This window comes from Homarus americanus, unplaced genomic scaffold (genome assembly GCF_018991925.1).
Source record: "Homarus americanus isolate GMGI-L3 unplaced genomic scaffold, GMGI_Hamer_2.0 scaffold55640, whole genome shotgun sequence".
Taxonomy (NCBI): domain Eukaryota; kingdom Metazoa; phylum Arthropoda; class Malacostraca; order Decapoda; family Nephropidae; genus Homarus; species Homarus americanus.
In genome coordinates this window covers 1,663,027-1,688,657 of record NW_024713650.1, presented here as the reverse complement: position 1 = coordinate 1,688,657, position 25,631 = coordinate 1,663,027, and the positions used below count along the sequence as shown (strand labels likewise).

The following is a 25,631-nucleotide window of genomic DNA, read 5'->3' as shown; positions in this document are numbered from 1 at the left end:
GGTAAAAAAAAAAAGATAGAAATTTGAGGGTTGGTGAGGTGGACGGAAGGGCGGCACCTGAGTCCCATCCTCGGTGGTGTGACGGTGAGAGAGAGAGAGAGAGAGAGAGAGAGTATGTATGTATGTATGTATGTATGTATGTATCCAATCACAGCAGGAAAACAACAATAACAAAACAACAATAACAATTTATCATTATTATTTTTTCTTCACAATTACAATAAACCAAATTACTAAAGCCTATTTTTTTTACGATAATTTTAAACAATTTTCACAGGTTTAGAAAAAGTGATATAAATGGTATAGAAATTATTAGAAACTTTTTAATATAATTTACATAAAGAGTTAGTTTAGTATTGGTATTACAGACAGACAGACAGACAGACAGACAGACAGACAAATTACATGGAAATATATATAAATAGTATCAATATAAACAGACAGTCAGACACACAAGATTTCAATAGACAGACAGACAGACAAGATTTAAATGGACGGACAGACAGACACACACACACACACACGACAAATAAATAGAAGCAATATGAGCAGACACAGACAGAAACACGGACAAGCAGACATACAGACAGACAGAAAACGGACAGATAGACAGACAGACAGACACTCGGACAGACACACTTAAAGCTTGTTGCCAAAATAAGGGGAACAGGATGAGTCCCTCTGAGTATAGTATAATAATGGTGTATAGAGGAGCCAGTGTGTTGGTGACCTCTACCTCCTGCTGGTGACCTCTACCTCCCTACCTGGTGACCTCTACCTCCTACTGGTGACCTCTACTACCTCTACCCCTCCCTACTGTTGACCTCTACTACCTCTACACCTACTGGTGACCTCTACACTCCTACTGTTGACCTCTACTCTACTGGTGACCTCTACTACCTCTACCTCCTGCTGGTGACCTCTACTTCCTCTACCTCCTGCTGGTGACTTCTCCCTACTTCTACCTCCCTGCTGGTGACTTCTACTACCTCTACCTCCTGATGGTGACCTCTCACTTCCTCTACCTCCTGATGGTGACCTCTACTACCTCTACCTCCTGCAAGTGACCTCTACTTCCTCTACCTCCCTGCTGGTGACCTCTACTACCTCTACCTCCTGCTGGTGACCTCTACTTCCTCTACCTCCTCCTACTACCTCCTTGTCCTCTGCTACCTCCACTACTTACTGCTTTTACTTTTCTCCTTCCCTCTACTACTACTACTACTACCTCCTTCCTACAAGCATCTATGTAATAATAACATGATCTCTGTCTCAGGAACTAAGACAGACAGACAGACAGACAGACAGACAGACTATCGTAAATTAACGAAATACTTAACTCATCAACAATAACATTACATTACATTGTATTATTATTATTAACATTATATTATTATTATTAACATTATATTATTATTATTAACATTATATTATTATTATTATTATTATTATTATTATTATTATTATTATTATTATTATTATTAACTAAACAATTTATAAAAAAAAAACTTTGAAATTAAGGTAAATAATTTGTCCCAATATAGTGTCGTGACTAAGAGTGAGTCATTTACTGTGAGTCACTGTATGAATGTTTTCTGGGTGAGTCAGTGTACTGGTCTAGTGTGTGTGTGTGTGTGTGTGTGTGTGTGTATATACTGAATGAATGAATGAATTTACTACACTCTTGTGAGTCTATGAATAACCTGACGTGAATGAGTCCCTCTTGGCTGATGAATGAAGGAGGATAGCAAATTATGAACGAACACAGGTGAATGAAGTGACGTGAATAAAATAGTGAAGATAATGACTAGCAATACCTGGATTATTTAGCTAGCAAGATAAATTTACCTGTTTAGTCTCAGGTGAGTAGCTAGCAAAACGCATGAGGTATTATTTCTAGTTGTAGTCTTTGGTACGCCTAGCAGCTAGTATCTCTTACTCCTCCTAGCACCCAGCATCAGTATAGGCTGGGCGGGAGGAGTAGGGTGACTGGGATTCCTAGGTAAAGGTCTCTCTCTCTCGTCAATTATACCCGTGTGTGTTCCCTAAACCCTGGGACACACACACACACACACACACACACCTATCCTACCTGGTGCTATGTGAATGTTATCTAATTAAGGTAAGAGTCTCAGTGTAATTCTGACGCCATTTTGGATGTCCTGCCTCCTTACCTTTCCAATTAAGAGGAAAATTTAAGATCAGGGACCTTTATGGGAGTCCAGGGTCATAGGGTGTGTGTGTTGTTCAGGTGGGGAAATGGGCGTGAAATCGTATCTAATAGAGAGGGGTGGGGTCCTTCCCTCCCTCACCTGTATACCTGTGAGAGAAGTAGGTGTGTTCTCTCCCTCCCTCCTCCTTCCATCATCTGTTATTGTCTGTGGCTTTTGTGAGCTTTCTCTAATTTGGTCATTTATTAAAATTGAAAGGCGCCGAGGGAGACATCTTAGAACATTGACTCTCTCTCTCTCTCTCTCTCTCTCTCTCTCTCTCTCTCTCTCTCTCTCTCTCTCTCTCTCTCTCTCTCTCTCTCTCTCTCTCTCTTATAAGTCATCATAAGTCAAGGTAATTGGTGTATATTTATATATTTTCTCTAAATTTTAAGTTAGACAAGTGTAAATTTTTTTGTTGACGTTGATAATTACTGTACGTGATGAAACTGCCATGATGTCATTGTCTTGTAGTACAGTACAGATAGTAACAGTAGTAGTGAAAGTTTTTGTCATATATTTGTCATAACTAGCGAAGGTTTTTTGGCATAAATTTATCTGTCACAATTAAAAACATATTATATCGTAATAAATTAAAGGCTTGGGTATAGGAATTTATCACCTGTAGTAAAAATATTATAATATATTTTTTTAATTTGAATTTCATGAATAAAATTAGTTTGGGAATTAGTTTTAGTAAGATTTAAATGGAGATAAATGCCAGTAATGATCGAGAGAATTTCGACCTAAACCGAGTATTGACCAAAGAGGTGAGAGGAAGATTGTATTGGAGTATTTATTAGTAATATTTGACAGAGTTAAACCAAGATAATTTGTGTATTATTAACTCGTTCACTTGTACACATTCATACATAATATATATACACAACATACTTACACAACACATACAGACACAACATACGTACTTGTACATACATATATACATAAGATACGTACATATCATTCATACATAACATACATCACACATATACATACATACATATCACTCATACACAACATACAACAGTCATATACATACATACATACATATATACATACATAGACACAACTGCTCACAAAAAATACAGTAATATAAAGCATTGAATCAGGTCAGTAAATAATACAGCAGGAAATACAATATACAGTAATGTGAACCTGACTCAACCCATACACCATGCAATACACTACACTACAATACAATAGCAATAAAATCAAATGAAATATAATACAACAACAATACAGTACATAATACAACAGCGAATACAATATCCAGTAATATGAACCTGACTCATACACTACGACATCAATACAATAAAATACACTACAATAAAATACAACAGCTTAAACCAATGACTAAACCCATACAATTAAGTTAACAACACATGGAGCTAACCTAACCTAACCAAAATTATCATAAATCAGGGTTGTGTAAAAAAAAATATACCATTTTTGTTTATAAATAGTGTGTGTGTGTGTGTGTGTGTGTGTGTGTGTGTGTGTGTGTGTGTGTGTGTGTTTGTTACTTGTTGTTTGTGAATGTCTCCCATAAGCAAGTAAGGACAATGTTGAATGTTGTTGTTCTATTACAAACATACACACACAATGTTGTTCTTATACGACAAGCATACACACATTCTACAGCAAAACCAATAATCATTAAAATTTATTGTAAGTAAAAATATTGGTGGTTAAAATATATATTAAAAGTAGTGAAAGTAGTAATAAGAAAAGTTATATAGAATCTGTTATTTATTTTTCAAACATTAAGTAAAATATATTGAAAGTTTCTGATAATTTCTAAGTTAACAATTTGTTTATTTATTTTTTTAACATGTAATAAGTTAACACTGTTAGTTTCATCTCTCCTAACAAACATTATTGGAAAGTAACACCGTTTTTAAAAGTCTTTGTAGCCATCGTTTTGATTTTTGGCTTTGTAAAATATTGGAATACTTTCACTAAAAACTATTAATTGTAAAAAGTAGGAGTAAAAATCGTAAATTATTCGAATGCATTCACTAAAAACTATTCAAATTGTGAGAAAATTATAAAATGAAAACTGTGACCAGGCATGAAGGAAAGCTGTGAAGGGTGTAACACTCAAATGTGACAAGTAGATATATATGACAGGTAGATAGACCTGTAATGTGACAAGTAGATATATATGATAGGTAGACGTGACAGGTAGATAGAAGAATACAAACTACACCACTCGTTGACTTTCTTAACCAGGGTTACTTAATGGTAGATCACATTCTTAAATATCTCCTGGGGGTGTCTCCTGGTCTCTGTTGTCTCCTCATACGGTCTTGCCTGGAGGACCTTCGGGTTACCCTCGTCTCCTGTAAGGGCGTGGGCGTGACATCCTCCGAGGGCGTGGGCGTGACATCCTCCGAGGGCGTGGGCGTGACATCCTCCGAGGGCGTGGGCGTGACATCCTCTGAGGGCGTTGACTCTGCCGAAGACACGCCCGAGGAGGACTTAGACGATGTGGACAAGTCGAGGGTTTGTTTCGGGGTGGTGACGTCTGGTGAAGGTGTACCTGAAGGAGGCGCTGGAGGTGTTGTGGCTTCTCCTGTTATTCTGCTGTCATCAGGCGTTGTTGTAGTGCTGTGTGGGGGAGTTTCCCTACATTTTTGACCGTCAGCCTTACTGCTGTAGGAGGCGACGACGTTACTAGAGCTCTTGATGGTTTTTAAAGCCCCTTCGTCATTACAGGGGGATTCTGAAGGGCCTGAGGCATCCTTGTTATTACTTCTGGAGGAGGCGCAGGAGGAGGAGGCCACACTACAGGTCGTCCTTTCTGATGTTACTTCGCTGACGTGCCCTGAGAAAGTAACAGGAGTACTGACGTGTGTCTCGGTGACTTCTTCGGCAGGAGGAGGAGGAGGAGAAATCTTTGGTTGTGATGGCCTATGTCGTTGAGAGTCTTCAGGAGTAGACCGAAGTATCCTGCCGGTGACGTCCTGAGAGACAGTAGACTCTTCTACAGGAGGAAATGGTGGCGATTGGATTCTACGTCTTTTGGCTTCTCGGTGAATTAGCTTCATATCTCCGGGAGGCGAGGCAGAAGGGGCACTACACACCGGCCGACCAGGTATTACCGTTTCACCTCTCGCTGTCACAACCTGAAGAAGGACAAAAACGATATCACTGAAAGCTACTGACGAGGCTACAATTCCTTCTGCAGTATTAAGACGTTTGGTTAGGTTAGGTTAGATACTCAAGTACTAATAATGAAACAGAAACGCGGGTACTAGCAACTCTTACTAGTATTTATATAGTACATAGATAGTAGAGATTGCTGCTAGTAATTCAATAGCACATAATAGGAGGAACTCTGTGTCTGCTCATTACTTGTTATCTAAACCACCACGAGTTGTTTATTTACTTCAGGGCAATGGCGGGCAGCTGGGGTGAGGGGGAGAAGGAGGGAGGAGGGGGGTGGGAGGGGAGGGAGGAGGGGGGAGGGAGGGGGGAGTGGAAGGAGGTGTAGGAGTTTTTAGTTCAACAAATTTATTGGCAAAGCTTGTAGTACAGTTTGCCTATTCTGAGTAATCCAGTCAGGTCTTGACACTGAGGGTGGTATCACTTCTCACTGCCACGCAGGACAGAGGTTCATACACGAAGAAATACATCATATTCATTAACAGCTATAAATGTATAGAGGTCAGATTCATGTGGGTAATGTCACTTCTCACTGCCACGCAGGACAGAGGTTCATACACGAAGAAATACATCATATTCATTAACAGCTATAAATGTATAGAGGTCAGATTCATGTGGGTAATGTCACTGGTAGAGGAGGAGAGGTGAGAAGGAGGGGGTGAGGGGTGAGGGGGAATGAGAGGGGCAGTAACCAACACTGAGCTGTGTACACGTATCTCATAACGCACATACTAGAGTCTTAGACAGATGTGGTGTTGTCGCTTTTAGTGGCCAATGACCCATGTGTGTGGAGAGAGAGAGAGAGAGAGAGAGGGGCTGTTGTGATGGAGATAGAGAAAAAATCTGTGCAAATTCGTTACTTCTTTCTTCCTTCTCTTTCCTTCCCCCTCTTCCCTCTCCCTCCTCCCTCCCTCCCCTCCCTCCCTCCCCCTCCTTCCTTCCTTCCCTCCTCCTACAGGTTCATAACACATCACCTCCCTTCACCAGGATGACAAGCGGTTTGTGTTTTTCCTAATTTAAATGGTTCCTATTACCTTGACAGACAGACACATTAGCCTCCTAGGTATCGACAAGCGAGGCGGGGCATAAACCTGTGTTGTGTGTGTGTGTGTGTGAGAGGTGGCTGAGGTGTGTGTGTGTGTGTGTGTGTGTGTGTGTGTGTGTGAGAGGTGCCTGGATGGGTGTGTGAGAGTGGGGTGTGTGTGTGTGTGGGGAGGTGCCTGGATGGGTGTGTGGGGGTGTGGGGTGTGTGTGTGTGCGTGAGGAAGGTGCCTGGATGGGTGTGTGTGTGTGTGCGTGGGGAGGTGCCTGGATGGGTGTGTGAGGGGTGTAAGAAGAGGTGTGTGTGTGCATGGGGAAGGTGCCTGGATGGGTGTGTGTGTGTGTGTGTGGGGGGTGCCTGGATGGGTGTGTGTGTGTGTGTGTGTGTGGGGAGGTGCCTGGATGGGTGTGTGTGTGTGTGTGTGAGGTACCTGGATGGGTGTGTGTGTGTGCGTGTGTGTGTGAGGGGGGGTGCCTGGATGGAATTGTATGTCATGCGTGTGTGTGAGGGGAGGTGCCTGGATGGGTGTGTGTGTGTGTGTGTGTGAGGTGCCTGGATGGGTGTGTGTGTGTGTGTGTGTATAATAGCGTGTGTCTGTTTTATTTTGTTTTTATTTGCAGGATGTTCTCAATCACCTTGCCCCAGGCTCTGCCCTTCCTCATCCTCCTTCCTGCCCCTCCCTGGCACCCTAGGCTCTCCCTTTCCTGCCCTCCCACTTTCAACAGCACCTTAGGCTCTACATATGCCCCTCTGGCACCCCTAGGCTCTCTGCCTTCCTGCCCCTCCTCCCCCTCCTGCCCCTCACTGGCACCTTGGGCTCTCTCTCCCTCTTCTGCCCCTCCCTCCCCTCCTGCCCCTCACTCCTCCTCCTGCCCCCCCTACAGTACCCCCAAGAGAGCACATTTTAAAAAAGGTCGTTGGGTAATTAACTGATAGTGTGGGATGGTCCATAGGCTGGGGTATGGGTAATAGGCCTATGGTAGATGGAGGCCAACATCGAGAGGTCGGCCTCAGTTTACTGGAGGTAGACCTTCTTTTACCTCTCATCAGTGGAGGTCAGCTTTATGTCTCGCAGCTACTGAAGGTCGACCTCAGAGTACTGGAGGTTGAGTGTTACCTAAGTGTGTTTTGTGGAGTTAGACCTACAGGGAGTGTTGAGGGTGGAGGAGGGTGGAGGAGGGTGTTGAGGGTGGAGGAGGGTGTTGAGGGTGGAGGAGGGTGTTGAGGGTGGAGGAGGGTGTTGAGGGTGGAGGAGGGTGTTGCTACAGGTACATGAAGAAGGTTCACATCATTAACAGGTGTTTTAGGGGCGTTCCTTACCACACCTGGCCACCTCTCTCTCTCTCTCTGTCAGTCATGTGTCTAGTGTGTGTGAGACCATGCAAGGAAGAGGTGGGAAGTGTGTCAGGTGGGCATGTGTGGGGTGGGCGTGTGGGGTGGGCGTGTGGGTGGGCGTCACCTATGACCTCTCTGCATGGTCATTCTCATATGGAATATAGTGCCCTTCCTACCTCCCCTCCCCCTCTCTCTCTCTCTCCCCCCTCCCCCCTCTCTCTCTCCCCTCCCCCTCTCTCTCTCTTTCACCCCCTCCCCTCTCTCTCTCTCCCCCTCCCCTCTCTCTCTCTCCCTCCCCCTCTCTCTCTCTCTCTCTCCCCTCCCCCCCTCTCTCTCTCTCCCCCTCCCCCCCCCTCTCTCTCCTCTCTCTCTCGTCCCCTTCCTCCCTTCCTCCTCCCTCTTCTTTCCCTTCCTCCTGTTAGGGGATATCACACTGTGTTAGAGTGTGTTAGACTGTGTTAGGGACTGTTAAAAGAGTGTGTGGATGTGTTAGAGTGTGTTAGGGACTGTTAGGGAGTGTTAGAGTGTGTTAGGCAGTGCTAGAGTGCGCTAGACAGTGTTAGATCGCGTTAGACAGTGCTAGAGTGCGTTAGAGTGCGTTAGGGTGGACGGGACGAGGACACCAGCAGCAACACTCACCTTGCTGTAGTAGAAAGTTGGGCCATTAAGGGTGTATTCCGGACTGATCTCCTTCCACCTGGTGCGAAATCTTCTCTGTTCCTCCTCCTCCACTCGAACCAGCTCCTCCTCCAGCTCCTCCTTCACCTGTTGGGGAGGGGGGGGGGTGGGGGAGGGGGGGAGGAGAGAGAGAGACACATTAGACGTCTATACCTTTATTACCTGACCTAAGGATACATTTATTTGGTGACTTGTACCTGGTGACCTGTGTGTTACCTGGTGACCTGTGAATGACCCCTAGTGACCTGTGTGAGTGTTACCTGGTGACATGTGTGTTACCTGGTGACCTGTGAATGACCCCTAGTGACCTGTGTGTGTGTGTGTGTGTGAGGTTAGGTAGGACAGGTTGCAGATGTTAGGTAGCACAGATCACCGCGTGCAACAGCAGCTGCAACAACCACGTCTGGGGGCTGTGGTTGAGAGGCGATGAACTCAACCGTGCAACTACGCAACGAAAAAGAATAAAAGTAAAAAAAATACACAAGAAATTCATGTTTTTTGGGGGGACGATAAAAATACATTTGTGTAAAAAAATAAACCTTGACAATTTATTAATATCTGTTACCTGAGGAAGTTATATTAGTTTATTGACACCTGTGATATCATTAATTAACGACAGGTAGATATATGATACAAGATGATTTGAATGAGGTGGGTTATGGTATTAGTTCAGCGTCTAACCTAACCTAACCCAACCCATCATTATTTTGGTTTATTTGTTTTATTTGTAAGTTCAATGTGATTTAATACCTCATTAATGTAGTTAAACCGCATAAGATTGTATTTATATGGGGGGGAGGAGGTGAGGGTTAACAGAGGAGGAGGAGGAGGGGAGGAGGGGGAGAAAAGTAGGAGGGGGGAAGAAGAGAAAGAAGGAAGAAGAGGTAACAAGAGAAAGGAGGAAAACGAGGAGGAGGAGAAAGAAGAAGAACACTGAGTAGGGAGGAGGAGGAGGAAGTAGGAGTAGCAGGAGTAGGAGGAGGAAGTAGGAGTAGCAGGAGTAGGAGGAGGAAGTAGGAGTAGCAGGAGTAGGAGGAGGGAGGAGGAGTAGGAGGTCATCTCACCTGTTCGTGGTTCACCTGCCACAGTTTACGCTTGACTGGCTTTCCCATCGCCAGACGTTCGCTCTGAAACACACACCAACACGCCCCTTGTATTACAGCCTGATTGAAGGTCACAGGCGGGATAGTAACGTGATAAAGAGAGAGAGAGAGAGAGAGAGAGAGAGAGAGAGAGAGAGCATATACCAACAGGTCATAAATGATCATTAAAGATAAAGCGAAAAAATAATAATCCAAGAGGCTGACTTAACACCTCCCAAACACCCTGAATTATATATCACGTTTATATAATTTAATATAATCACCTATAACACATAAGGAACATTATAGGTCTTACTTACTAGAGCTGTGAGGGTGGTGTGTCTGTGTGTGTGTTGAGGAAGGGTCGACACATCTCCCGGGTCCTGGCCAGCGTGTGTACCGATCCTGTCGTTTATCTGGGGCGCTGTAGGGATGTGAGGAGGTCGAGGAGGGATGTGAGAGGGACTGTGAGGTCTCCCAACACCATCATCACTACTCCTCCCGACGTCCTGGTGTGAGGTGCTACAGCTAGTGCTCTCTACTGACGGAGGTGAAGGTCCCTCAGATTCTACCCTGGCAGGAGCTGTAACACCCATATCTCCTCCTGCGGCAGTGGTAGTAGACGACGATGACTCACTACCGCCTCCTGCACCACCAGTCTCGTGTGAGGTATTCGTCGTGTCTCCTGTAGTCTCCTCCCTGTTATGGATGACACCTTCGTCAGTAGTCGTGTCTATAGGATGGTTGGTGTTAGACTTATCCTCATTATCTTCGTCAGGAGTTATGGTGGTATTGTGGTGGTACTCTGTGGGGGAAAGGTGTTGATGGTGGGTGGTGGTGGTGGGGTGGGTGATCTCCTGTGGGTAGTGGGTGGTGGTGGGGTGGGTGACCTCGTGTGGGGTAGTGGGTGGTAGTGGGGTGGGTGACCTCGTGTGGGTAGGTGGTAGTGGGGTGGGTGACCTCCTGTGGGTAGTGGGTGGCGGTGGGTGGGTGACCTCCTGTGGGCTGTAAGTGGTGGTGGGGTGGGTGACCTCCTGTGGGCTGTGAGTGGTGGTGGGGTGGGTGACCTCCTGTGGGCTGTGAGTGGTGGTGGGTGGGTGACCTCCTGTGGGCTGTGAGTGGTGGTGGGTGGTGACCTCTTGGGCTGTGAGTGGTGGTGGGGTGGGTGACCCTGGGCGGTAGGTGGTGGTGGTGGTATCTGCAGGTAAGGAGCCACACTCACCTGAGCTCATCATCAACGTCAACACAATCTGTCAGGTGAAGAAAATTGTCATGAAAATAATAATAATGAGAAGAGAGAGAGAGAGAGAGGGGGGGCCCCTGCAATACCTCATCCAACACACACACACACACACAATAGTAATTACAACCACCGTTACAACCTTTAGAGAACCGTACATTACAACCTAACCTAACCTAACCTAACCTAACCTATTCCCCCAGGTAGCGTTAGATTAGATTAGGTTACGGATTAATGAACAGTTAAGGATGAGAAATTAAATAGGACGAATAAAAAAATAGTTACGGACTCATAAACATTTTAGGATCCCAGCCTAGAGGAACACCAGGACGAGGGCTGTTATTGGTCTGATGCACACGACTACACACACACACACACACACACACACACACACACACACACACACACACACACACACACACACACACACACAAGTGGTATACGTATCCAAGATGGGAATTCTCAGTGGTATTCAGTTCTTGTAGTGTTATTCTTGTTTTTGGTCATGTGGATGTGTTATGTGGATGTGTTATGTGGATGTGTTATGTGGATGTTTTCTGTGGATGTGTTAGTTGGACTAGTTTATCAATGTGTCATAACGTGTTTGTGCATATATGAGGGTGAGTATTCACCTGTGTGTGTGTGTGTGTGTGTAGGATGGTGGAGATAACTTCAAGGATGACTGGCAGCCCCACACCGCTACCACATCCTGCGACAGTATCCTTCGCTATATACACGTCGTCTTGTCCTGTGACGCATCCTAGCCACCTTGTACTTGCCGTCTCATTCTAGTGTAAATATAAAACCATTGTGTGTGTGCACAGGTGGGGAAGAGCCTACAGGAACCACACTGAAGGCTCCAGTAATTTCTCTCGGTAGAGATTTTGGGAGAGCCTGTACACACACACACACACACACACACACACACACACACACACACACACACACACACACACAACGATATAGGGTAGACAGAGAGACTCACGTTACACACAGAGATTCCCTCCTCCCTCCCTCCCTCTTTCCTCTCCCTTCTCTCTCTCTCCCTGTTCTCCAATTCCTTTCTTCTCTTCTCTTCCTCCACACCTCCTCCTCTACTCTCCTCAATCTTCGCTCCTCCTGACCCTTCCTCCCTCCCCCTCCACCAAACAACTCTTTATGATCATAAAACAAACATAATTTCTTAAGATAACGTTAAGACTTGATGTGTTATCTCCTGTTATCAGCGGAGGGCACTCCAGCAGGCTAAGTGATCCTTCTCACCCTCCCTCCTCCTCCACACTGGGATTTGAAACATCCTCCCTCCTCTCCTCTCCCTCTCCCTCCTCTCCCTCCTCCCTCTTCTCCCTCCTCCCTCCTCCTCCTCCCTCCCTCCTCTCCTCTCCCTCTCCCTCTCCCTCCTCCTCTGCTTCCTCCTCCCTCCCCCCTCCTCTCTCCTCCTCCCTCCTCCCTCCTCCTCTCCTCCTCTGCTCTCCTCTCCTCCCTCCTCCTCCTCTCCTTGCCTCCCTCCCTCCTCCCTCTCCCCCTCTCCTCCTCCTCCCTCCTCCCTTCCCTCTCCTCTCCCTCCTCCCTCTCTCCTCTCCCCTCCTCCTCCTCCTCCCTCCCTCCTCCTCTCTCCTCCCTCCTCCCTCCCTCCTCCTCCTCTCCTCCTTGCTTCCTCTCCTCCCTCCTCCTCTCTCTCCCTCTCTCCCTCCTGCTTCCTCCTCTCCTCTCTCCTCTCTCCCTCGCTTCCTCCTCTCCTCTTCCTCTCCTCCTCCTCTCCTCTCCTCTCCTCTCCCTCCTCTCCTCCTCTCCTCTCTCTCTCCTCTCCTCTCCTCTCCTCCTCTGCCTCCTCCTCCTCCTCCTCCTCCTCCTCCTCCCTCTCCTCCCTCTCCCTCCTCTGCCTCCTCCTCCTCCTCCCTCCTCCTCCTCTCCCTCTCCTCCTCCTCCTCCTCTCCCCCCTCTTCCTCTCTCCTCCTGCCCCTCCTCTCCTCCTCTCCTCCCTCCTCCTCTCTCTCTCTTCCTCTCCTCTCCTCTCCTCTCCCTCTCTCCTCTCTCCTCTCCTCTCACCACAGGGTTAGGTTAGGTTGCATAGACGTAAACTATATAACTACTTAACGAATACAATAAACAAAGAGTAAAATTTAAATGTCAACCAATCAGCAGCTTCTCTGTAAATAATAAGACCAATCACTGCGACGCGGCTCATCTGCCAACCAATCACCTTGCTGTACACCCCAAACATGTTGCCACCAATCAGAAACCTTCACCATAAATTAAATAAACAACATAACGAAACATATTTAGACATTTCTGATTAAATAATGAATAAAATACTTATACATTTATACAATTTGACTCCAGATAATTTGTATAACTAATTTAATGTTGAATGATAATGTTTTAGATTATTGCAATGTTGAATGTTGATGGTACGTGTGTTGAGTTGCCATGTTGAGGATTAATGTACTGGTGGGTGGATTAGGGTAGATAATCTTTGCTTTAAATCAACTTGGGTAGATTAGGAGGGAGGGGAGATGGAGAGGGAGGGGTTCTGCTAGGAGGAGGAGATGAAGAATGAGGAAGGAGGAAACTTTATTTTTCAAGAATATTTGAGATATTTAACCTCTGCACACCCTCCACTAACCTCCACACCTCCACTACCCTCCACTCTCACCTCCACACCCTCCCACCACCTCCACACCCACCACCCTCCACTACCCTCCACACCCTCCACCACCTCCACTACCCACTCACACCCTCCACTACCCTCCACACCCTCCACCACCTCCACTCCTCCACACCTCCACACCTCCACTATCCCTCCACACCTCCACCACCTCCACTCACCTCTCCATCATCCTCCACACCCTCCACCACCCCCTCCCTACCCTCCACACCCCCCCAACCACCCCTCCACACCCTCCCCACACCTCCACCACCCCCACACCTCCACCACCCTCCACACCCTCCACCACCTCCACCACCTCCACTACCCTCCACACCTCCACACCCTCCACCACCCTCCACCACCTCCACTACCTCCACCACCTCCACACTCTCCACACCCCTCCACTACTCCCTCCACCACCTCCACTCACCCCTCCACTACCTCTCCACTACCCTCCACACCCTCTCCACACCTCCACTACCCTCTCCACTTCCCTCCACTCCCTCCACTACCCTCCACACCTCCACTCCCCACTACCCTCCACTACCTCCACACCCTCCACCACTCCACCTCCTCCACACCCTCCACACCCTCCACCACCCTCCACTACCTCCACCACCCTCCACTCACCTCCACGCCTCCACCACTCCTCCCACCACCCTCCACCACCTCCACACCCTCCACTCATTCTCTCCACTCACCTCCACTACCCTCCTCTCCACCACCTCCACTACTCCCTCCACTACCTCCACACCCTCCACACCCCCTCCACCAGCATCAGACAGGCAGTGTGTGTTATCAGCTCAGGTAATTCAGTATGGTCAGTACAGATTGAAGTGTCAGGTTTTCAATTGTGTCAGAACCACCGAGTGTTATCTAGCTGTGTGTGTGCTAGTGTACAGGTGTACAGTGCTGTGTGTGTTAGTGTCAGGTGTGTCAGTGTACAGGTGTGTCGGTGTAAGTGTTATGTACGTGTGTTAGTGCAGGTGTGTCAGTGTATCAGGTGTGTCGGTGTTTACACAACCAAGCGCAGACAAGATGCAGCAGACACAGCAATACAAGCGCAGACACTCGGGAGGGGTGTGTGTGTGTGTGTGTGTGTATCAGCTGATTTGACCTCTCTCCTACCTCTCTTAACACACACACACACACACACACACACACACACACAGGACAGGTACAGGCACGAGTCACTGTACACCTCTTCACGTCCAGTCCCCCATCTCTCCCTCCTCCCTCCTCCTTCACCTCCTCCCTCCTCCCACATCGTCCTGCCCAAGAGGTCAGTCAGACAAGCAAGCTGGGGCAGAGCGAGAGGGAGGCAAGGTAGGGAGGTAAGGGGGGAGGGTAGGGAGGGAGGTAAGGAGGAGGAGGGAGGAAGATCAAGACGCGTGATGGAGCCTGCAGCAAGCATGAGTCATCCTCCCTCTCCCTCCCTCTCCTCCCTCCCTCTCCCTCTCCTCACCTGATAACACGGTCAAGTTACTCCCCACACCACCTCCTCCCTGTCTTATAACCTGAGTTGTCTTGTGGAGGTGTTGTGAATTGTGTTATGACTTATGAGTGTTGTGTGTTGAGTGTTGTGTTGTGTTGTGAGTGTTGTTATGAGTGTTGGTGAGGTTGTTGTGTTGTGAGTGTTATGGGAGTGTTGTAGTTGTGTTGTGAGTGTTGTTGTTGAGGCAGTGTGTTGTGTTGTGAGTGTTGTTATGAGTGTTGGTGAGTGTTGTTGTGTTGTGCATTGAGAGTTGTGTTGTGATTGGTGTTGTGAATTGAGAGTGGTGCCAGTGTTGTGAGTCGTACTGTGAATGTCTTGTGAGTTATGAGCTGTTTTGTTATGAGTTGTGTTGTGTTGTGAGTGTTGTTGGTGATATATTACACACAAAATGAGTTGTATCTATTTGACGTAGGAGCTATAAGAACCAGCTGGTGACCGGACGTTGGTTAGGTTAGGTTAGGTTAGGTTAGGTTAGGTTCATGGCCCAAACGTCTTACAACTTAATCGACTAGCTCAAGATGTGGGTAGATTAAACAACAGGACTGTATGTATGTATGTATGTATTGGGCTAATGAAATATGTATGTATGTATGTATTTTGTGTCCAAATGTGTTCTGCCTTATAAAGAACATCTGTCTGTCTCGAACTGTAAGTATTGATATGCACTTTATCATGTAGAGAGAGAGAGAGGGAGCATTGTCTTGCCCCCGGACGCTGTAGGGGAGGGTTCACGGCTTATTGGGGAAGGATGGATGATGAGGATGATAATAGGATTAACATATCCCGGAGGTGAAGGACTTCTTTCTCTCTCCCTCCATCGTGGGCGTGCCATATTGGTCACACAACACCCTCCCTTTTTACTCCCAACCCCACTCTCCCTCCCAGCCTCCTCCCCTCTCTCTCCTCCCCTCTGTCTCCTGTACCCTCTTTTCTCTCCCACCCCACCCCTGTTTCTCCAGGTTACGTTAGGTTACGTTAGATTAGGTTAGGTTAGGTTAGGTTAGGTTAGGTTAGGTTAGGTCCACAAGTCGGTGTAGTACTGAACATACGGAGGTTCTGATTAGGTGTTGATACTAACTAGTGAGAGAGAGAGAAGAGGGACTGACCCCACCACCACTACCACCACCACCACCACCACCACCACTACCACCACCACCACCACCACCACCAGCGTGAAGAACATGTTTCAATCACTGTTTCTGTGACATAGCTGTCTGTCTGTTTGTTTGTTTGTCTGTACCTCTTTCTGGTCACTCACACACCACTTCCTGGTCACTCACACTGTTACTTCCTCCTCCCCTCCATCCTCGGTCCCTCATTGGTCACTCACCTGCCCTCTTCAACCCCTACAAGTGGCCAATGAGTTACTTCCGCCCTCCTGCCACCAGACCATCACCCGTCACTCACCCGTCACTGAGTCACTCACCATTTCCCTCCGCCTGAACAAAATAGGACTGTCACAACGCTTCTGTAACCAAAATCAAAACAGAACCTGATCGAAACACGTCCTTAACCTGACAAAACAGAACTTGGTCACAACTTGATCAAGACACGTTCATAACCAGTCAAAACAGAACAGAACTTGGCCAGAACCTGATCGAAACACGTCCTTAACCTGACAAAACAGAACTTTCAACTTGATCGAAACGAGTCCTTAAGCTACAGTTATCAGGCAAAGCTCACTTATGGTATCTGTCAAATGGTTCAAGAGGGGGGAGAGGTAGGGAGGGGGGGAGAGGGGAGAGGGAGGTGAGGGAGGGGGGGAGAGGGGAGAGGGGGGAGAGGTGAGGAGAGGTGTAGGAGGTGGGAGGGGGAGGTAGAGAGGAGGAGAGGTGTGAGAGGAGGAGAGGTGAGGAGGGGAGGAGAGTGTGAGAGGAGAGAGGTTGAGAGGAGGGGAGTGAGAGGTGAGGAGAGGTGTGGAGGTGAGGAGAGGTGTGAGAGGTGAGGAGAGGTGTGAGGAGAGGAGGAGAGGTGTGGAGAGGTGAGGGGAGGGGAGAGGTGAGAGAGTGTGAGAGAGGGAGTGTTTATAATATCCAGATACAGGTAACATCAACACACAGGTAACATCAACACACAGGTAACATCAACACACAGGTAACATCAACACACAGGTAACATCAACACACAGGTAACATCAACACACAGGTAACATCAACACACAGGTAACATCAACACACAGGTAACATCAACACACAGGTAACATCAACACACAGGTAACATCAACACACAGGTAAGAGAGGGTACACCTGGTGCTCGTTAAAGATGACTTATCAACAACACCGCAGATTACGATGATTGATGGCGGGTCAGGCGTGTCAGATTACTGCACAGTCAAGTTTATAAAGAGATGTAATGCCTGTCTTACCACCTCTGTGACGCTCTGGGGATGACAGACAGAGATAAGACAGATAGACAGACAGACAGAGTGACAGACAGACGTAATTGCTGGATTGGGATTTAAATGTTTCTTATCTTCACGTTCGATAAATAATTTTCTCTCTCTCTCTCTGTAATTCAAAGGTAAACAAAGGAATGAATGGTGTCTTAACCTGGCCAATGAGTGAACAGGATCTGCCCCACCCACTGTGACGTCATAACCAAACCACCAGTCAGCCCCTCCCTCTCCCCTACGGCTAGATGACCTATTCTTCCCTCCCTCTCCTCCCTAGATCACCTATCCCCCCCTCCCCTCCACCAGCTAATCTATCCAAACGAAATAGAGACAGACAGGCCTCTTTTCTCACCCTTTCTTCTTTCTTCTTCCTTATCCCTCTCTCCTTCCCCACTTATCTCTTCATCACTCCAACACTCCTCACCACCACCTCCAACACCTCTCCAACACTCCTCACCCCACCCCCTCCAACACTCCTCACCACCATCCAACACCCTCCAACACTCCTCACCACCATCCCAACACCCTCCAACACTCCTCACCACCACCCCAACACCTCCAACACTCCCTCACCACCACCTAACACTCTCCAACACCTCACCACATCCCAACACTCCCTCACACCCGCATTGTGTTGTCAGGAGTGTACTATTGTCTCAGCTCGAGGGGTGAAGTGTTGTCTATAAGAACCTGTCCTGCTTCCCTTTGTTGACGTTCGTGTAAGTGTAGACGGATTGACTGTGACGTCACACCCTTCACTCGGTTGATGTTTTGTTGACGAATCACAATTTTATACACAAGAAACACGTATAGTTCACGTTACAATGCCATTACTACACATTAATAACTACCATGTGTATAGGGTCCCTTCCGAGTAGAATAAAATCATCTGGTATTATCAAAACAAAAGATAAAAAAATGGCGTCACTAGCGGAAAAACAAAACAAACATGGAGTCTTTGACCTTGATGTTTAGTGAAGAATTATATAATGAATCCAATTAACTGTCAATATACAAACCAATTACGATGCGCTTCCTGTAATCTGTAATGAATTCATCTTTTTTTTTTACTGTAACACCAAATGAATTTTAAAGTTGGTTTAGATACGTGATAAGGAGCGGGTTGATGGAGCACTTCCTGTGGCTGACGATATTATCAATTCTTTTGTAATCCAAGAGGAGGAGGAAGAGGGAGAGGAGGAGGAGGAGAAGAGGGGAGAGAAGAGGAGGAGGGAGGAGATGGGAGAAGAGAAGTGAGGTGGTTTGTTTTGTTTGGTTTGAAGCTTGTAGGTAAGAAAAACACACACACACACACACACACACACACACACACACACACACACACACACACACAGGGAAATTGAGAGGGTGGAAGGAGGGAGGAGACAGGAAGAGGCAAAGAAGGAGGAGAGGAGGGAAGAAGAAGAGGAGAGAAGAATGAAAGATGGAGGAAAGGAAAGATTAGAAGAAATGAGAAGATGATGAGGGAAGAAGGAGAGAGAGAGAGAGAGAGAGAGAGAGAGAGAGAGAGAGAGAGAGAGAGATAGAGAGAGAGAAGCATCTTTTAAATGAGTTGAGAGAATTGGATTAAATTTATATAATAAATTCTCTCTCTCTCTCTCTCTCACCTTGCACGACCTCTGACTCACGCACTATGAATGAGTCTTACTCAGGCTAGGCAAATTCCTGGGTAGGGAAGGTACAGGTAATGTCTCTCTCTCTCTCACCCTTCCAAGAGATATATGTCACGTCATTACAAACTTGGTGAAATATATCGATTAAAGAATATATATTAAACGAAATATATTCTGTTTTAACTAATAATACAAATACTCTATATCATTTAACTCATCCATTGAAAGATAATTTATAGTGAAAAATATTAACCAAGAATCTATTTCACGTAGTTGAGTTACCAGGTGTAAATCTATTTCCTTCAACTGACCAACCAGGTGAAAGATCCTCCCCCACTCCTCCTCTCTCCTCTCCTCCCTTTTTAAAGTCCTTATTTTAAATCCGGGTCATGAGTTATACCTGTATATTTCAATGGTGTTCAGGTGGTGAGGTTAAGGAAGGGTCTTATAGTGGTAATAAATATTTGCCATAGTGTGTGTGTGTGTGGTGATTTGGACCATCTGATTTGTGGTGGTATTGATAATGTCACGTCTCTCTCTCTCTCTCTCTCTCTCTCTCTCTCTCTTTCTCTCTCTCTCTCTCTCTCTCTATCTATCTATCTTTCTTTCTTTCTTTCACTATCTTTATCTCTTTCTCTCTACATCTTTGTGTGGTAACTTAAGTGAGACAGCTAAGATGTCTTCACATTCTCAGACCTTGAGTTAAAAATTGTCGTAAGATTTGATTTTTTTTTAAGACTCGAGACGTGAGGATAAGACTCCCCAGATAGATTAGGGATTGGTCCTGAGTCTCAAGAGGCTGATGGAGGGAGGATTGGAGTATGCTATGGTGTTGGTGATGGTGGTAGGGAGTGGTGGTGGTAGGAGGGGTGGTGGTGGGAGTGGTGGTGGGAGTGGTGGTAGGGAGGGAGTAGATGGGGTTATTGTGGAGTGTGGTGAGGGTGGTGGTGGTGGAGGAGGGTGGTGGTGTGTGAGGATGATGGTGGTGGTATGGTAGGATGGTGTGATGTTGGTGTGTTGTTAGGATGTTGTTGGTAGGAGATGTTGTTGATGGTGGTGGTGTGCTATGATTATTTACACACCAACAAGTACTACCTGCACCATCAACCTTAACCCCCTCCTCCTCTCCTCTCCTCCTCCCTCCTCCCTCCTCCCTCCTCCTCTCCCTCCTCCCTCTCCCTCTCCTCTCTCCTCTCTCCTCCTCCTCTCCTCTCCTCTCCCTCTCCCTCTCCCCTCTCCTCTCCTCTCCCTCCCTCTCCCCTCTCTCTCCCTCTCTCCCTCTCCTCTCTCCTCTCCTCTCCCAGTAAGACCAACATCAACAGAGGAGGCAGGGCATCATGTTACTCTGGCAGGATAGGCTAAGGTCTTTAATCACGGCGACATCCTGTTGATAGCTGGCTGTGTTGGCACTTCCGATGATTAGTGAGAGAGAGAGGCAGGCATCATGGAGAGAGAGGAGAGAGAGAGAGAGAGAGAGAGGCAGGCATCATGGATAGAGAGAGATAGAGAGAGGCAGGCATCATGGGATATAGAGAGAGAGAGAGAGAGAGGGCAGGCATCAGGAAGAGAGAGAGAGAGGCACCCAGGCAGCAGGGGGTAGAGACAGGTGCAGACACAGTACAACAGGCATCATCTTGTTGTCCCGCAGGGCCTGTTGACCGGCTGTGTGGGTGTGTCCCTCCCTCCCTCCCTCCCTCTATGTCTTCTTAGGGTTTAATCTTTCTTAATTATCTCTCTCTCTCACTTATATCTCTCCCTCATGCTGATAATGAAATCTCACGAGTCAGCTGTATCTCTCAATGTCTCACGGAGGTCTCTCACTCCTCCCCTCCTGCTGCTTGTCGTTGTACGCGTTTCAACATGCAGCCGCCCAGCTTGTACTGAATGATGCAACCAGTGCTTTGTTCCCTGACACACACCCTCTCTCTCACCTCTTTCCACACACACACACACACCTCTCTCTCTCTCTCTCTCACAATTTCTCTTTCACACACACACACACACTCTCTCTCTCACTCTTTCACACACTCACACACACACACACAATTTCACACACACACACACTCCACACTCACACAATTTCTTTTCACACACACACACACACACACACTCTCTCTCTTTTCACACTCTCTCTCTCTCTCTCACACTTTTCTTCACACTCTCTCTCTCTCTCTCTCTCTCTCTCTCTCTCTCTCTCTCTCTCTATCACACAATTCTCTTTCACACACACTCTCTCTCTCTCTCTCTCTCTTTCTCTCTCTCTCTCTCTACTCTCTCTCTCTCTCTCTCTCTCTCTCTCTCTCTCACACACAATTCTCTTTCTCACTCTCACACTCTCCTAAATACTCCCCTAGCCACTACCACATTACCACAATTGACACCACATCCACCCCCTACCACTTCTACTACCACTACCTACCACTACTACCACCTATCACAATCACTACTTCCACCACCACAACAACCACATTATCACAAGTGACACCATTCTCACCATCTACTCACCACCACCTACCACAACCATTACAAGCCAACAACACACCACAACAACCACCGTACCACCAGCTACTCCCACCTAACACCACAATTAACACCACTCCCTCCACCAACCACCACCACTGCTACCACCAACTTATCAACCACCATCACCACCTACCACAACTACCACCACCACCTACCACAACTACCACCACCACCACCACAACCACCACTCCCACTACCTACCACAACCACCTCACACCCACCTACCACAACTACCACCACCACCTACCACACAACCATCTACTCCCACTACCTACCACAACCACCTACACCCACCTACCACAACTACCACCACCACCTACCACAACCACCTACTCCCACCACTCAACACAACCACCCACACCTACCACAACACCACACCACCACCTACACAACCACCTACTCCCACTACCTACCACAACCACCACACCCACCACCACAACTACCACCACCACCTACCACAACCACCTACTCCCACTACCTACCACAACCACCTACACCCACCTACCACAACTACCACCACCACCTACCCAACCACCACTCCACTCACCCACCACAACCACCCACACCCACCTACCCAACCACCCACTCCCACTACCTACCAAACCACCTACACCAACCACACCACCACAATCACCACTACAACCTTGTATAAATGGCCAGAAGACACAATAACAAGTTCCAACCAGATCTTGACCCTGTACCTTACAAAAACTGGGGCCGGGTTAGTACCTGGCCCCTCACTCCCTCCTCCCCTGCTCTTCACTCTCCCCCCTCACACCCACGGTACAGAGTTACAGCTGTAGTCGGGGCGTCCAGTGACCATATAAGTACAAGTGGTAGCGGTGGGCGGGGGTGGAGGGGGATATATCTATACACCTCTTTCCTCTCCTCTCCTTCCTTCTCTCTCCTTCCTTCTAACCCCTCCTTATCCACTTTTTCTCTCTTCCTCCTCACTACCCCCCCCCCAGCCCTTCCTTCCTTATACAGACTATTTCACTTCCACCACGTACCAGGGTTAGTTAGTCTCTCTTCTGTTTGGTTAGTACGATAAAGCTGTATGGTAAGTAGACGAAAGAGAGAGAGAGAAGAGAGAGAGAGAGGGGGGGGGGGTTAGCTCACATCCGTGTTCTCTCACAAAAATGGAGGTTTTGTCATCCTGGCTGTGTCCTCCACCCTTTCCTGTTCCTCCTATCTCACTTCCCATCCTATCCTGTTGTGGCACCCCTATCCTGCTGTTTGGCACCCCTATCCTGTCCCTATCCTTGTGTGTGGCTCCCCTATCCTATTTAATATCCTGTTGATGCCTGACACCTCTATCCGGCCTTATCCTGTTTATCCTATACCATCCTGCCCTATCCTAGTTATATCCTGTTAGTACCAAATAAGTATAACTAATTAATATACGTATGTAAGTAACAACGCTTTAATTAATGAAGGTAATTAGCTCTGTTGTGACCATACATACATACATACATACATACATACTTACATACATACATACATACATACATACATACATATTTTCATGGCCAAGGTTGGTGATTTTTTTTGCTTTGATGTGAAGTTTAATTCTTCTTCTTCTTCTTCTTCTTCTTCTATGAGTCGGTTCTACCAGCACCTGTTATTGTGGTGGTAGTAGTTGTAGTAATGGTGGTAGTTGTGGTAGTAGGGATGATGGTAGTCGTGGAGGTATTGATGGTGGTGGTAGTGGATGGTGGTAGTGGATGGTGGTAGTGGTAGTAGTGGATATTGGTTGTCGTGGTAGTTGTGGTAGTTGTGGTAGTAGTGATGATGGTAGTCGTGGAGGTATTGATGGTGGGTGGTAGTGGTAGTAGTGGATATTGGTAGTCGTGGTAGTTGTGGTAGTTGTGGTAGTAGTGATGATGGTAGTTAGTATTTAGGCGTAACAAGGCCCTGCCCCCTGTGGTACATACAGTATAGGCTCTCAATACCTCCTCCACGACCAAGAGATCTTCGGCCTCCCCCAAGGTCAACCTCTCCACACACACACACACACACACACCTGATAATTGCTTTTTAAACTATGAGAAATTAATCGACTTTCTACCCCTTAGAATCTTTAACGCCCTTAAATCCTACCATTTAGACCCTTTAAATTCCCCTTAAATTATCCCTTTATGCCTTTAAGTCCCCTGACCTGGGAGGTGGTGGTGGGTGTGGTGGTGGGAGAGTGGTGGGGATGGTGGTGGTGGGATAGTGGTGGTGATAGTGGTGGTGATGCAGAGAGGGTGGGATGGTGGTGGTGATGGTGGTGGGTGAGTAGTGGTGGATGGTGTGGTGATGGTGGTGGTGATGGTGGTGGTGGTGATGGTGGTGTGAGTAGTGGTGGTGATGGTGGTGGTGATGGTGGTGGTGATGGTGGTGGTGATGGTGATGGTGGTGGTGATGGTGGTGGTGATGGTGGTGGTGATGGTGTGGTGGTGATGGTGGTGGTGATGGTGGTGGTGGTGGTGGTGATGGTGGTGGTGGTGGTGGTGGGGTGGTGGTGGTGATGGTGGTGGTGATGGTGGTGGTGATGGGGTGGTGGTGATGGTGGTGGTGATGGTGGGGTGAGGGTGATGGTGGTGGTGATGGTGGTGGTGAGTGGTGGTGGTGGTGGTGGTGGTGGTGGGTGGTGGTGGTGATGGTGGTGGTGATGGGTGGTGATGGTGGTGGTGATGGTGGTGGTGATGATGGTGGTGGTGATGGTGGTGGTGATGGTGGTGGTGATGGAGTGGTGGTGATAGTGGTGGTGATGGTGGTGGTGATGGTGGTGGTGAGTAGTGAGGGTGGTGATGGTGGGGTGGTGATAGTGGTGGTGATGGTGAGTGGTGATGGTGGTGGTGATAGTGGTGGTGATGGTGGTGGTGATGGTGGTGGTGATGAGTGGTGGTGATGGTGGTGGTCCGTGGCTGTAGTGTGCCGCCTCAATACGCCTACAGGATGACCCTCAACCTGTACCTGTCACGTTCCTCTCTCTCTCTCTCTCTCTCTCTCTCTCTCTCTCTCTCTCTCTCTCTCTCTCTCCCTCCTCCGTCTACCATCTCCTCCCCCCCTCCCTCCTCCTCCCCTCCCTCTCCCCCAACCATTTCTTATAATGGTATATTAGAAAATTGGTTAATTGTTGTCTAATAGTCCAGAGTCCCTCACCACACACACACACACACACACACACACACACACACACACACACACACACACACAACCTATAGACAATGAAGCTGAGTACATTCCATGGAGAACTGTGTGTGTGTGTGTGTGTGTGTGTGTGTGTGTGTGTGTGTGTGTGTGTGTGTGTGTGTGTGTGTGTGTGTGTGTGTGTGTGTGTGTGTGTGTGAAATGCCATTGATGGTGACTTTCGTCCTTATCATCTTAAGAGAAACAGCGTGATGGAAGGGGTGAGGGGGGGGGTGAGGGAGAGGGTGAGGAGGGAGGGGGTGAGGGGAGAGAGGTGACCTAGCGTGACCTGTAGCTTATAGGTCAAGGCCGCTCGGCGTACATTATTTAACAGACAGACAGACAGACAGACGGACACAGACAGACAGACAGATAGACAGACACAGACAGACCAAGACACAGACAGACAGACAGACAGACAGAACCAGACAGACAGATAGACAGACACAGACAGACACAGACAGACAGACAGACAGACAGCATACATCTATATATATTCAGGTATATACCATTTCCAGACTATAAATTTCCATACACTTTTAATAAATCTTTATATATAGCCATAGCTAATATATCCCTCTCTACCACACTGATATATCCCTCTCTACCACACTGATATATCCCTCTCTACCACACTGATATATCCCTCTCTACACACTGATATATCCCTCTCTACCACACTGATATATCCCTCTCTACCACACTGATATAGGGATTCACATATCGTCTATAAATACCTGGGAAATGGTCACAGGTAAAAGAGTTGAGTTAATTACTTACCTGTTGAGCTCAGGTGTGTGGCATGGTGGATCCAGTTGTTACTTTGTGTGTTGTGTTCCTGTGGGTGTAGGAGGGTGTGTGAAGGGTGTAGGTAGGTGTAGAAGAGGGTATGGAGGGTGTGTGAAGGGTGTAGGTAGGTGTAGAAGAGGGTATGGAGGGTGTGTGAAGGGTGTAGGTAGGTGTAGAAGAGGGGTGTGGGAGGGTGTGTGAAGGGTGTAGGTAGGT

The 25,631-nt window shown here is 47.4% G+C and overlaps 1 protein-coding gene across 1 annotated transcript; it reads right to left on the bottom strand.

Annotated features, from left to right (window-relative positions):
• Positions 1 to 3,341: 3,341 nt before the first annotated feature.
• Positions 3,342 to 25,544, bottom strand: LOC121872975 (proteoglycan 4-like). The gene is made up of 6 exons (XM_042376157.1): positions 25,407 to 25,544; positions 10,738 to 10,765; positions 9,836 to 10,214; positions 9,498 to 9,560; positions 8,395 to 8,520; positions 3,342 to 5,338 (listed from the first exon to the last, which is right to left on the bottom strand). Exons 3-6 carry the CDS (start codon positions 10,109 to 10,111, stop codon positions 4,460 to 4,462), a joined length of 1,344 nt encoding a protein of 447 aa, XP_042232091.1. The 5' UTR covers positions 10,112 to 10,214; positions 10,738 to 10,765; positions 25,407 to 25,544; the 3' UTR covers positions 3,342 to 4,459.
• Between the last annotated feature and the right edge of the window lie 87 nt (positions 25,545 to 25,631).

What these genes read in the sequence shown, in the direction of transcription:
- LOC121872975 (XM_042376157.1), bottom strand. Translation starts at nt 10,111, where the DNA reads ATGGGTGTTACAGCTCCTGCCAGGGTAGAATCTGAGGGACCTTCACCT. An exon ending in ACACCACCCTCACAGCTCTA is followed by an intron (nt 9,561 to 9,835) that starts GTAAGTAAGACC and finishes TGTGTGTTTCAG; the next exon opens with AGCGAACGTCTGGCGATGGG. An exon ending in CAACTTTCTACTACAGCAAG is followed by an intron (nt 5,339 to 8,394) that starts GTGAGTGTTGCT and finishes GTCCTTCTTCAG; the next exon opens with GTTGTGACAGCGAGAGGTGA.